General features: G+C 42.6%; 1 protein-coding gene across 1 annotated transcript in view; it reads left to right on the plus strand.

The window, feature by feature from the left end:
• Window positions 1-1,202: 1,202 nt before the first annotated feature.
• Window positions 1,203-13,492, plus strand: part of LOC120029335 (calpain-2 catalytic subunit-like) — a 31,846-nt gene continuing 19,556 nt past the window's right edge. Inside the window, exons 1-3 of the mRNA XM_038974569.1 lie at window positions 1,203-1,539; window positions 6,653-6,722; window positions 12,139-12,260. Of these exons, the coding sequence (XP_038830497.1) occupies window positions 1,303-1,539; window positions 6,653-6,722; window positions 12,139-12,260 (429 nt within the window). The 5' untranslated portion in view covers window positions 1,203-1,302. The remainder of the gene's footprint in view (window positions 1,540-6,652; window positions 6,723-12,138; window positions 12,261-13,492) is intronic.

Below are 13,492 nucleotides of genomic sequence, written 5' to 3' on the forward strand. Positions count from 1 at the left end.
TGGGATAGCAGGGCTATTCATGTCCCCCTTCGTTGTTCATCGTTACCTTACAGTTGGACTATAAGGGCAGCATATTGTTAGTCATGTCGTGTGTTTGTTGAGCTAGCTAGCTATTTTTGACGCTATTTTACAAGTGCACATCACATCCAAAGACGCATTATAAACCTCTTGTGTCACTAGTGTCTGTAACGCCTGTCTGTCACTGAGCCAGGTGGCTAACCTGGGCCTATAGAACATGTATTTATAGGCGTCTTGTTATTACCTGTGCTTATAGCCTCTACATACTGTACGTTACATTACATCGCACTGTACTGATATAGACGAGAGCAGTGGTACGTTATGCCCTGTCTGCTGTGATCATGTGCAAGAGAGGAGTTGTGTTTCATTACTGCATCTTTATAACAGTTCAGACGGCAGACAGGAATCAGTTCAACCATTTATATGAACGTACTCAACTTGCAGACAGGAATCAGTTCAACCATTTATATGAACGTACTCAACTTGCAGACAGGAATCAGTTCAACCATTTATATGAACGTACTCAACTTGCAGACAGGAATCAGTTCAACCATTTATATGAACGTACTCAACTTGCAGACAGGAATCAGTTCAACCATTTATATGAACGTACTCAACTTGCAGACAGGAATCAGTTCAACCATTTATACTCAACTCACACATACAAAACCCCATTGATGCTCCCCAACACACAACAGCAGCTCCGTCGTTTCTTTCCTTTATCGTCATACAACATCAATAGACCAACGCTGAACATGTGGCCATCTTTTCGCCGATCAACACAGAGGCATTTTAAATCGACACAGGTCACACTGACTCTCTCACAAGTCGTAGGGAAGAAGGACATCTACCGGCCACCAACCGATCAACCGTGTCGGTCTACCTGTGTGGAGTTACGACTGCTACGTCAGGTTCAAATGGAATATTACGACTCGGACTTTATATTCATCCACCCGTTATGAGACTCAAACACATGAGTTGAGTGGTTGATTGTTTGGTACATATGCCTAAAAAAGTGTTCATATTCACACTAAATACTTTTTGAACTAGTAACGTTAAACGTTGATGAGAAGCAACAGTTCCGGTCACAGAAATCTTATGTACATATTGTTGGGGAAAAAACTGGCTCTGACTTGCAGACAGACCACGCCTGAAAAACCAGGGGCGTAGAAGGAATTTATACTTTTCCACCAGTGAAACGCATCCCAACTCTTTTCCTCTTTTCACTGTGTCGACGCAGTTAGCCACCGGACCCGAGAGAGGAGAAGGAAAAGGACTTGCACAATGGCTGGGGTGGCATCAACGTTGGCCAAGAAGAGGGCTTTGGCCGCAGGATTTGGCACTAATGCCAATGCGTCGAAGTACCTAAACCAGGACTTCGAGTCTCTCAGGAGCGAGTGTCTGAGTAGAGGTTCACTTTTCACGGATTCCACTTTTCCAGCCGAACCTGCGTCCTTGGGATTCAATGAGCTTGGACAGAGCTCTTCCAAAACCAGAGGTGTGCAATGGAAACGACCTGGGGTAAGTTACTGCCTTTAAACACAAGTTAAATGTCTACTCTATGGCCGGATTTGTATTGATCAAAATAGACCAAAGCGTTATCTATCTCTGGGGAAAAAAAGTTTTTTTACAACAAATATAACAAAATATTTGATAAAAACATATACCAAACAAAACAGACAAACTTTATCCACAGGAAGTTGATCTACAACAGAAACAAGTTAGGATGCAATGTAAATATGATCAAACACAAGTTAACCAACCCTAAACCGCAAAGAAAATGGATTTCTGGTTTAAACCAAAACTCAGAACTTTACAACCAGATCAAAAACAGCTCCAGAACCTCATGTCACCTCTCACCTAACCAGTAACCAAACGTCCTTCTGTGCCCAGTTGAGAACCGGTATATTGCCTCTGGTAATTGGAGTAGGTAGGTTCAATGACAGAGATGAAGAAGAGGGACTGTCTGTGATTTAGAGGAGGTAGAGAATTAACTTTTTTATTTGATCGTTTTTTATGTGATGATCTGAGAGCTGTACTGTTTGATAAAAATGTTGCAAAGAAAACAGAAGCTATTCTGGATTAGAGATGAAGGAAAAACTTGAATGTTTATTTAGGAAATAAGTATTCCTGTTTGCAGATGTTTATCTTCGAGGCTTGAAGATGCGACAAGACAAGATGTATACTTGAAATGTTTCTGTTTAGTTTTCTGAATTGTTTTCCGCTGAAATATTAATGTATGTTTATATGTACAGTACCAGTCAAAAGTTTGGACACACCTACTCATTCAACGGGTTTTCTTTATTTTTTAAAAACTATTTTCTAGATTGTAAAATAATAGTGACGACATCAAAACTATGAAATAACACATATGGAATCATGTAGTAACCAACAACAAGTGTTAAACATATAAAAATATATTTGAGATTTGAGATTCTTCAAATTAGCCACCCTTTGCCATGATGACAGCTTTGCACACTCTTGGCATTCTCTCAACCAGCTTCATGAGGTAGTCACCTGGAATGTATTTCAATTAACATGTCTGCCTTGTTACAAGTTTAATTTGTGGAATTTCTTTCCTTCTTAATGAGTTTGAGCCAATCAGTTGTGTTGTGACAAGGTAGGGGTGGTATACAGAAGACAGCCCTATTTGGTAAAAGACCAAGTCCATATTATGACAAGAACAACAAACAAGAACATCTCTCATGGCTAACTACCAGGAAGTTTGAAAAGACAGGCGTGGTGATACACAAAGCAACTCAAACAACATTGAAATTGCATCAATTATATATATATATATTTTTATACATCTTCAGTTTGGCATTTCTCTTGTGATGCGGTTCACAGCAGCACTGATAGATGTGTTGACCTGACAACTGCGTCTGAGTTTTGAACGACTACCCCCCCCCCCCCCCCTTTGTTGCATGCTGGCTGAAGGCCCAGCTAGCCAGCAACTAGCTAACACTAAACACAGATGAGTAACTAGCTAACACCAGACACAGACGAAGACCTAGTTAGCCAGTAACGAGCTAACCCCAGACACAGACGAAGACCCAGCTAGCCAGTAACTAGCTAACACCAGACACAGATGAGTAACTAGCTAACACCAGACACAGACGAAGACCCAGCTAGCCAGTAACTAGCTAACACCAGACACAGATGAGTAACTAGCTAACACCAGACACAGACGAAGACCCAGCTAGCCAGTAACTAGCTAACACCAGACACAGATGAGTAACTAGCTAACACCAGACACAGACGAAGACCTAGCTAGCCAGTAACTAGCTAACCCCAGACACAGACGAAGACCCAGCTAGCCAGTAACTAGCTAACACCAGACACAGATGAGTAACTAGCTAACACCAGACACAGACGAAGACCCAGCTAGCCAGTAACTAGCTAACACCAGACACAGATGAGTAACTAGCTAACACCAGACACAGACGAAGACCTAGCTAGCCAGTAACTAGCTAACACCAGACGAAGACCTAGCTAGCCAGTAACTAGCTAACACCAGACACAGACGAAGACCTAGCTATCCAGTAACTAGCTAACACCAGACACAGACGAAAGGGGAAACATATAAGTATCTTTGCCATAGATGAATAGGGTAAACTTTTAATTATATTTGCTGACACCCTATAATCAGATGTTGGCACCAGTAGAGTAGCTATCTAGCTATATAAACCACGCCCCTCTGCAAACACGCCTTCTCCGATGTTGGTAACGAGGCTCTACTTATTTAAATTAGGTAAGAGAACATCATGTTACCATTGGTGTATTAAAATGAGAGTTAAGGTGATGTCACCTTGTCCTCTTTAATAATGGATCCAAGTGTTTGACATGGGGGAGGGAACCAGTAACTTTATGACCAAACTTTATCAATGTAGAAGAAACAGTCAGTTTTCATACTTTGATCTGGTTTCCTTCACATTTCATGACAAACATGATTTTGACTGTTCATTTTAGGGTGCATAAGGCTTAACAGGCCTTACATTTTAGGGGTCATAAGGCTTAACAGGCCTTACATTTTAGGGTGCATAAGGCTTTTAACAGGCCTTACATTTTAGGGGTCATAAGGCTTTTAACAGGCCTTACATTTTAGGGGTCATAAGGCTTTTAACAGGCCTTACATCATTTTAGGGGTCATAAGGCTTTTAACAGGCCTTACATCATTTTAGGGTGCATAAGGCTTTTAACAGGCCTTACATCATTTTAGGGGTCATAAGGCTTTTAACAGGCCTTACATCATTTTAGGGGTCATAAGGCTTTTAACAGGCCTTACATCATTTTAGGGGTCATAAGGCTTTTAACAGGCCTTACATCATTTTAGGGGTCATAAGGCTTTTAACAGGCCTTACATCATTTTAGGGTGCATAAGGCTTTTAACAGGCCTTACATCATTTTAGGGTGCATAAGGCTTTTAACAGGCCTTACATCATTTTAGGGTGCATAAGGCTTTTAACAGGCCTTACATCATTTTAGGGGTCATAAGGCTTTTAACAGGCCTTACATCATTTTAGGGTGCATAAGGCTTTTAACAGGCCTTACATCATTTTAGGGTGCATAAGGCTTTTAACAGGCCTTACATCATTTTAGGGTGCATAAGGCTTTTAACAGGCCTTACATCATTTTAGGGTGCATAAGGCTTTTAACAGGCCTTACATCATTTTAGGGTGCATAAGGCTTTTAACAGGCCTTACATCATTTTAGGGTGCATAAGGCTTTTAACAGGCCTTACATCATTTTAGGGTGCATAAGGCTTTTAACAGGCCTTACATCATTTTAGGGGTCATAAGGCTTTTAACAGGCCTTACATCATTTTAGGGGTCATAAGGCTTTTAACAGGCCTTATATCATTTTAGGGGTCATAAGGCTTTTAACAGGCCTTACATCATTTTAGGGGTCATAAGGCTTTTAACAGGCCTTACATCATTTTAGGGGTCATAAGGCTTTTAACAGGCCTTACATCATTTTAGGGTGCATAAGGCTTAACAGGCCTTACATCATTTTAGGGTGCATAAGGCTTAACAGGCCTTACATCATTTTAGGGTGCATAAGGCTTAACAGGCCTTACATCATTTTAGGGTGCATAAGGCTTAACAGGCCTTACATCATTTTAGGGTGCATACGGCTTAACAGGCCTTACATTTTAGGGTGCATACGGCTTAACAGGCCTTACATTTTAGGGTGCATAAGGCTTAACAGGCCTTACATTTTAGGCTTGCCTTTGCTTTAATGTTTTCAGCCTATGCAGCATTTTCAAATAATATTCAATTTTATTTAGAAAAAGTCAGAATCTGGGCTTTTCTTTTTCCCACTTGCGTTTCTGTACATAATATGTATCAGACATTATGAAGAGATACATGATTATATATATATTATCATGTATCTCTTCATAATAAATATATATATATATATATACTTTGTTCTGATCAAATTCTTTATCATCAAACAAAAGTCCTCACTGGAAATATCTCTTTATAGCCTGAGTCAGTGATGTCACAGCAGTCTGATGGGCGTGTCCAGATGCTTGTTATCCGTTTGATATGATTGGACCGTTGGGCGTAAAGGAATCGGTTCATCATTCAATCCAAAAACAACTGGAACTGTTACCATAACGACTCAATGAACGAGGAACCTGGTCAGGGTGACTCATCCTACAACTATTTGGCTGGAACTTTGGCGTTTAGTCATCTGATCCCACACCTTTTTGTTTTCTGTGTCAACAGATCAACTCGTAGACAGTGAACTGTGAGACAATTGAGGTTACGTGAGGTCATTGTGGACCCTGCCCTTTTTACTTGTGCATGACTTTTAATGTTTATCAGTCTACCCTCTTCATTCCCATTTGCTTTTATTTCATACCTATTATTGGTAATGACCGATCCTCCCAGTCAAATCTGCTATGAATGTTACTGTCTAGTGAAAATCAGACTTTTAAAAGTTAATATTCTGTTAACTCATACACAGATAATGTTGTTGACTCATCCTATACTCGTATTTGTGGCCAAAGCATAAATTGGAGAATAACCCTCCCCCCCATATCGAACAGACTATTTAAAAAATGCTATGGTGAAATCCTCCTGAGCTCTGGTGAAATCCTCCTGAGCCAATCAGCGGTCTACTCGCATGAATGGTTTTAATGATCGGTATACGCCCACACACCATTCAAACACAGAAAAGCTTTTTTAACATACTTAATTACACATTTTTGGGGGGGAATTAAAACTATTTCACTCATATTGTAATTAATTATAGGTCATATGTGACCTGATTCAGGAAACTAGGCGTATGTCGGGACTTCGCAGGAGAGCAGTTTGAACGTAATTTTTTATTTATTTTATTTAATAGAAATCTGGAAACACTGGACAGTTGCTTTAAAAGTTCAAAACACAGTTTTAATTATGTTTTGGTCCCTGAATAGTGTTGATAATATATCAAATGCAGTGATGAAATAACGGAGGTTACACTAGTAGCTCATTGTGCAGATATTCCCCCCCCCAAGCGAGTGTATTGCTTTATTTAGGGCTGCAAATGTTTGGAATCCCCAAAATCTGTACTTCTTTTATTTTATTGAACTTCTCTAATATCTTTCACAGTTTTACTCATGCTTTGGTCCCTCCCTGAATAGGAACTGGTGTCCAGCCCAGAGTTCATCATTGGTGGAGCCTCAAGAACCGACATCTGCCAAGGCGGCTTGGGTAAGTCGCCTTTTATATTTGGAACCAAAACAGGAACCAAAACCAAAACCACAGGGCCGCCAGTTTGTAACAGTATCCATGGTTTCAGCTGTGAGGAAGAGATAGTATAGTAAAAGTGAATGTGATTGATCACAGCATATGTAATAACATTCAGTTGTTGCTTTAAACAGTTATTACACAGGTGATTTGGTTTCCTAGACTACCACTGAACAGCCTCCATGTCAGGTTGTTGTCTCGCTAAGGTACTGTATAATATAACACATTTCAGGATGTTATCTCTGTCATGAGGTATAATATAACACATGTCAGGTTGTTATCTCTGTCATGAGGTATAATATAAAACATGTCAGGTTGTTATCTCTGTCATGAGGTATAATATAACACATTTCAGGATGTTATCTCTGTCATGAGGTATAATATAACACATTTCAGGTTGTTATCTCTGTCATGAGGTATAATATAAAACATGTCAGGTTGTTATCTCTGTCATGAGGTATAATATCAAACATGTCAGGTTGTTATCTCTGTCATGAGGTATAATATAACACATGTCAAGTTGTTATCTCTGAGGTATAATAATATAAAACGTGATATGTTGTTATCTCTGTAATGAGGTATAGTAGAAAATATGGACAAACCGAGATATCTCTATGGAAACCAGCTCAGTTACCATGCTGGGAGGAAGTCGTAACAGAGGCAGTTACTGGAAATGCCAGCTGTTCACGAGTTGAGACCCACTTCCCTTTCCATTTACTCTCAACGAGCCTCACCCTCAACCGTTTACAAATCTTCTCCAACAAAGAAGATGTTGTGATTTCTGACAAAAGCGAGACGAGCTTTGGCCTGGTGTTTATGTGTGTGTAGGCTTTATCATCCTCTGTCCTGTTACCTTTTTATGTTGTGTTTAATACAGGGAATAAAGGGTACTCTTATTCACAGAATGCTTCTGATTATTCAGTCACCACAGGAGCCGAGTGTCTGAGTTGTGAGGATGTGGCTGGTACAAAGCAACAGTTGCCCAGAGCAGGATAGACTAGTGTCCTCTCATTAATCCAGCAGGGTAGACTAGTGTCCTCTCATTAATCCAGCAGGGTAGACTAGTGTACTGTCATTAATCCAGCAGGATAGACTAGTGTCCTCTCATTAATCCAGCAGGGTAGACTAGTGTCCTCTCATTAATCCAGCAGGGTAGACTAGTGTACTGTCATTAATCCAGCAGGATAGACTAGTGTCCTCTCATTTATCCAGCAGGTTAGACTAGTGTACTGTCATTAATCCAGCAGGGTAGACTAGTGTACTGTCATTAATCCAGCAGGGTAGACTAGTGTACTGTCATTAATCCAGCAGGGTAGACTAGTGTACTGTCATTAATCCAGCAGGGTAGACTAGTGTACTGTCATTAATCCAGCAGGTTAGACTAGTGTACTGTCATTAATCCAGCAGGTTAGACTAGTGTACTGTCATTAATCCAGCAGGGTAGACTAGTGTACTGTCATTAATCCAGCAGGGTAGACTAGTGTACTGTCATTAATCCAGCAGGGTAGACTAGTGTCCTCTCATTAATCCAGCAGGTTAGACTAGTGTACTGTCATTAATCCAGCAGGTTAGACTAGTGTACTGTCATTAATCCAGCAGGTTAGACTAGTGTACTGTCATTAATCCAGCAGGATAGACTAGTGTCCTCTCATTAATCCAGCAGGGTAGACTAGTGTACTGTCATTAATCCAGCAGGGTAGACTAGTGTCCTGTCATTAATCCAGCAGGGTAGACTAGTGTACTGTCATTAATCCAGCAGGGTAGACTAGTGTACTGTCAGTAATCCAGCAGGATAGACTAGTGTCCTCTCATTAATCCAGCAGGTTAGACTAGTGTACTGTCATTAATCCAGCAGGGTAGACTAGTGTACTGTCATTAATCCAGCAGGGTAGACTGGGGTCCTGTCATTAATCCAGCAGGGTAGACTAGTGTACTGTCCTGTCATTAATCCAGCAGGGTAGACTAGTGTACTGTCATTAATCCAGCAGGGTAGACTAGTGTACTGTCCTCTCATTAATCCAGCAGGGTAGACTAGTGTCCTGTCATTAATCCAGCAGGGTAGACTGGGGTCCTGTCATTAATCCAGCAGGGTAGACTAGTGTACTGTCCTGTCATTAATCCAGCAGGGTAGACTAGTGTACTGTTATTAATCCAGCAGGATAGACTAGTGTACTGTCCTGTCATTAATCCAGCAGGGTAGACTAGTGTACTGTCCTGTCATTAATCCAGCAGGGTAGGCTAGTGTACTGTCCTGTCATTAATCCAGCAGGATAGACTAGTGTCCTGTCATTAATCCAGCAGGGTAGACTGGGGTACTGTCCTGTCATTAATCCAGCAGGATAGACTAGTGTACTGTCCTGTCATTAATCCAGCAGGGTAGACTAGTGTACTGTCCTGTCATTAATCCAGCAGGGTAGACTAGTGTACTGTCCTGTCATTAATCCAGCAGGGTAGACTAGTGTACTGTCCTGTCATTAATCCAGCAGGGTAGACTGGGGTACTGTCCTGTCATTAATCCAGCAGGGTAGACTAGTGTACTGTCCTGTCATTAATCCAGCAGGGTAGACTAGTGTACTGTCCTGTCATTAATCCAGCAGGGTAGACTAGTGTACTGTACTGTCATTAATCCAGCAGGGTAGACTAGTGTACTGTCCTGTCATTAATCCAGCAGGATAGACTGGGGTACTGTCCTGTCATTAATCCAGCAGGGTAGACTGGGGTACTGTCCTGTCATTAATCCAGCAGGATAGACTAGTGTACTGTCCTGTCATTAATCCAGCAGGGTAGACTAGTGTACTGTCCTGTCATTAATCCAGCAGGGTAGACTAGTGTCCTGTCATTAATCCAGCAGGGTAGACTAGTGTCCTGTCATTAATCCAGCAGGGTAGACTAGTGTACTGTCATTAATCCAGCAGGGTAGACTAGTGTACTGTCATTAATCCAGCAGGATAGACTAGTGTACTGTCCTGTCATTAATCCAGCAGGGTAGACTAGTGTCCTGTCATTAATCCAGCAGGGTAGACTAGTGTCCTGTCATTAATCCAGCAGGGTAGACTAGTGTACTGTCCTGTCAGTAATCCAGCAGGGTAGACTAGTGTACTGTCCTGTCAGTAATCCAGCAGGGTAGACTAGTGTCCTGTCATTAATCCAGCAGGGTAGACTAGTGTACTGTCCTGTCATTAATCCAGCAGGGTAGACTAGTGTACTGTCATAAATCCAGCAGGGTAGACTAGTGTACTGTCATTAATCCAGCAGGGTAGACTAGTGTCCTGTCATTAATCCAGCATTGTAGACTAGTGTACTGTACTGTCATTAATCCAGCAGGGTAGACTAGTGTACTGTCATTAATCCAGCAGGGTAGACTAGTGTACTGTCATTAATCCAGCAGGGTAGACTAGTGTACTGTCATTAATCCAGCAGGGTAGACTAGTGTACTGTCATTAATCCAGCAGGATAGACTAGTGTACTGTCCTGTCATTAATCCAGCAGGGTAGACTAGTGTCCTGTCATTAATCCAGCAGGGTAGACTAGTGTACTGTCCTGTCAGTAATCCAGCAGGGTAGACTAGTGTACTGTCCTGTCAGTAATCCAGCAGGGTAGACTAGTGTCCTGTCATTAATCCAGCAGGGTAGACTAGTGTCCTGTCATTAATCCAGCAGGGTAGACTAGTGTACTGTCCTGTCATTAATCCAGCAGGGTAGACTAGTGTACTGTCATAAATCCAGCAGGGTAGACTAGTGTACTGTCATTAATCCAGCAGGGTAGACTAGTGTCCTGTCATTAATCCAGCATTGTAGACTAGTGTACTGTACTGTCATTAATCCAGCAGGGTAGACTAGTGTACTGTCATTAATCCAGCAGGGTAGACTAGTGTACTGTCATTAATCCAGCAGGGTAGACTAGTGTACTGTCATTAATCCAGCAGGGTAGACTAGTGTACTGGCCCAATGCTCTTAACAGCTAGGCTATCTGCTGTGTTTGTTTCCAGTATATATCAGTTCTCAGGGTCCGTGTTATTGTCAGACAGCAGCATATTCAATAGTGTGACTATTGGTTAAACCACTGTCTCACCATAGACACTGAGGTCCCGTTTGGTTTAACCAGGCTAGTGATGGTGTCCAGTCCGAGCAGGAAGTTTTGATCATTTTAGGCGTGGCTCTTTAAACAAACACACTGTGCCAGGTTTATTTTGCATAACACATCTTTAGACACACACACACACACACACACACACACACACACACACACACACACACACACACACACACACACACACACACTCTGCATAACACATATTTTGCAAAGCTCTGGGTCACATTAGTCCCCTTGCAGGGTCTCATAGAAGTTGTCTTTATAACGACGTATTATTGTAATAGGAGGAACACTCATTTTATAATTGTCAATACTCCTTCAGTGACCCTGTTTGATGGTTGAGCAACCCAGTAGACATACTTATTTACTGTAACTAAAAAGACAAAACAATTGGTTTTGTAGAGAAATCGTGTCCACAAATGCATGACATAGCACATAGCCACAGTACTGAAACATGCAGACTACATGCTGAGACTGTGAACTGAACTGGGGTCAGCTGTTGTCTTTAATGAGAAGATCTTCTGTGGAACTGAACTGGGCTGAACAGTTATTACAATGAACTAAAATATACAACACAACATGTAAAGTGTTGGTCTCATGTTTCATGAGCTGAAATAAAAGATCCCAGAAATGTAACATATTGCACAAAAAAAGCTTATTTCTCTCTAATGTTTGTTTACTTCCTTGTTAGTGAGCATTCCTCCTTTGCCAAGATAATCCATCCACATGACAGGTGTGGCATATCAAGAAGCTGGTTAAACAGCATGATCATTACACAGGGGCACCTTGTGCTGGGGACAATAAAAGGCCACTCTAAAATGTGCAGTTTTGTCACACAACACAATGCCACTGATGTCTCAAGTTTTGAGGTAGCAGAGAATTTAATGTTCATTTCTCAACCATAAGCCGCCTCCAACTTCGTTTGAGAGAATTTGGCAGTACGTCCAACCGGCCTGACAACTGCATACCACGTGTATGGCGTTGTATGGGTGGGCTGTTTGTTCACAACGTTGACACTCTCTTCGTCTCTCTGACCTGTGATGACCTCCACTCTCTTCGTCTCTCTGACCTGTGATGACCTCCACTCTCTACGTCTCTCTGACCTGTGATGACCTCCACTCCCTTCGTCTCTCTGACCTGTGATGACCTCCACTCTCTACGTCTCTCTGACCTGTGATGACCTCCACTCTCTTCGTCTCTCTGACCTGTGATGACCTCCACTCTCTTCGTCTCTCTGACCTGTGATGACCTCCACTCCAATGTCTCTCTTCTCTGTTTTCCCCTCCAGGTGACTGCTGGCTCCTGGCGGCCATCGCCTCTCTGACCCTGAATGAAGATGTCATGGCTCGGGTTGTTCCTGCAGGACAAGGCTTTGGACGTGAAGAGTACGCTGGGATCTTTCACTTCCAGGTAGAGACAGTGTCACATTCTAGAGTCACAGGCTGCGTCCCAAAATGCCTCCCTATATAGTGCACTACTTTTAAACTAGGCTCTGGTCAAAAGTGTAGTGCACTATATAGGGAATAGGGTGCAATTTTGTGCGCAGACCAGTGTTCATTTACTTAACAAAAATAGTGACTAAAATATTTGTTTAAAGCCTATTTTTCAGTGGCAATTGACGAGAGTAAGTGACTAAATAGACCCAGAAAAAAATAGAACTAAAAAAGAATTACTTCAGTTTTCTCTGTGACTAAAATCTGACTACTAAGTGGATTGGACAAGAGTTTTTGGAGAGATTGTCAGTCATTAAGCACAATTAATATTAACAGCAACAGATATGCACCAAAGTTATGTTCAGTAGTGGGAAGGAAGAATCTCACCCGGTACATACAGCCTACATCAGCTGGTGAGCTGCAGGGGGGACAACCGGTACATACAGCCTACATCAGCTGGTGAGCTGCAGGGGGGACAACCGGTACATACAGCCTACATCAGCTGGTGAGCTGCAGGGGGGACAACCGGTACATACAGCCTACATCAGCTGGTGAGCTGCAGGGGGGACAACCGGTACATACAACCTACATCAGCTGGTGAGCTGCAGGGGGACAACCGGTACATACAGCCTACATCAGCTGGTGAGCTGCAGGGGGGACAACCGGTACATACAGCCTACATCAGCTGGTGGGCTACAGGGGGGACAACCGGTACATACAGCCTACATCAGCTGGTGAGCTGCAGGGGGGACAACCGGTACATACAGCCTACATCAGCTGGTGAGCTGCAGGGGGGACAACCGGTACATACAGCCTACATCAGCTGGTGAACTACAGGGGGGACAACCGGTACATACAGCCTACATCAGCTGGTGAACTGCAGGGGGACAACCGGTACATACAGCCTACATCAGCTGGTGAGCTGCAGGGGGGACAACCGGTACATACAGCCTACATCAGCTGGTGAACTGCAGGGGGACAACCGGTACATACAGCCTACATCAGCTGGTGAACTACAGGGGGGACAACCGGTACATACAGCCTACATCAGCTGGTGAGCTGCAGGGGGGACAACCGGTACATACAGCCTACATCAGCTGGTGAGCTACAGGGGGGACAACCGGTACATACAGCCTACATCAGCTGGTGAACTACAGGGGGGACAACCGGTACATACAGCCTACATCAGCTGGTGAGCTGCAGGGGGGA

Source organism: Salvelinus namaycush, chromosome 35 (assembly GCF_016432855.1).
Source record: "Salvelinus namaycush isolate Seneca chromosome 35, SaNama_1.0, whole genome shotgun sequence".
NCBI classification, from domain to species: domain Eukaryota; kingdom Metazoa; phylum Chordata; class Actinopteri; order Salmoniformes; family Salmonidae; genus Salvelinus; species Salvelinus namaycush.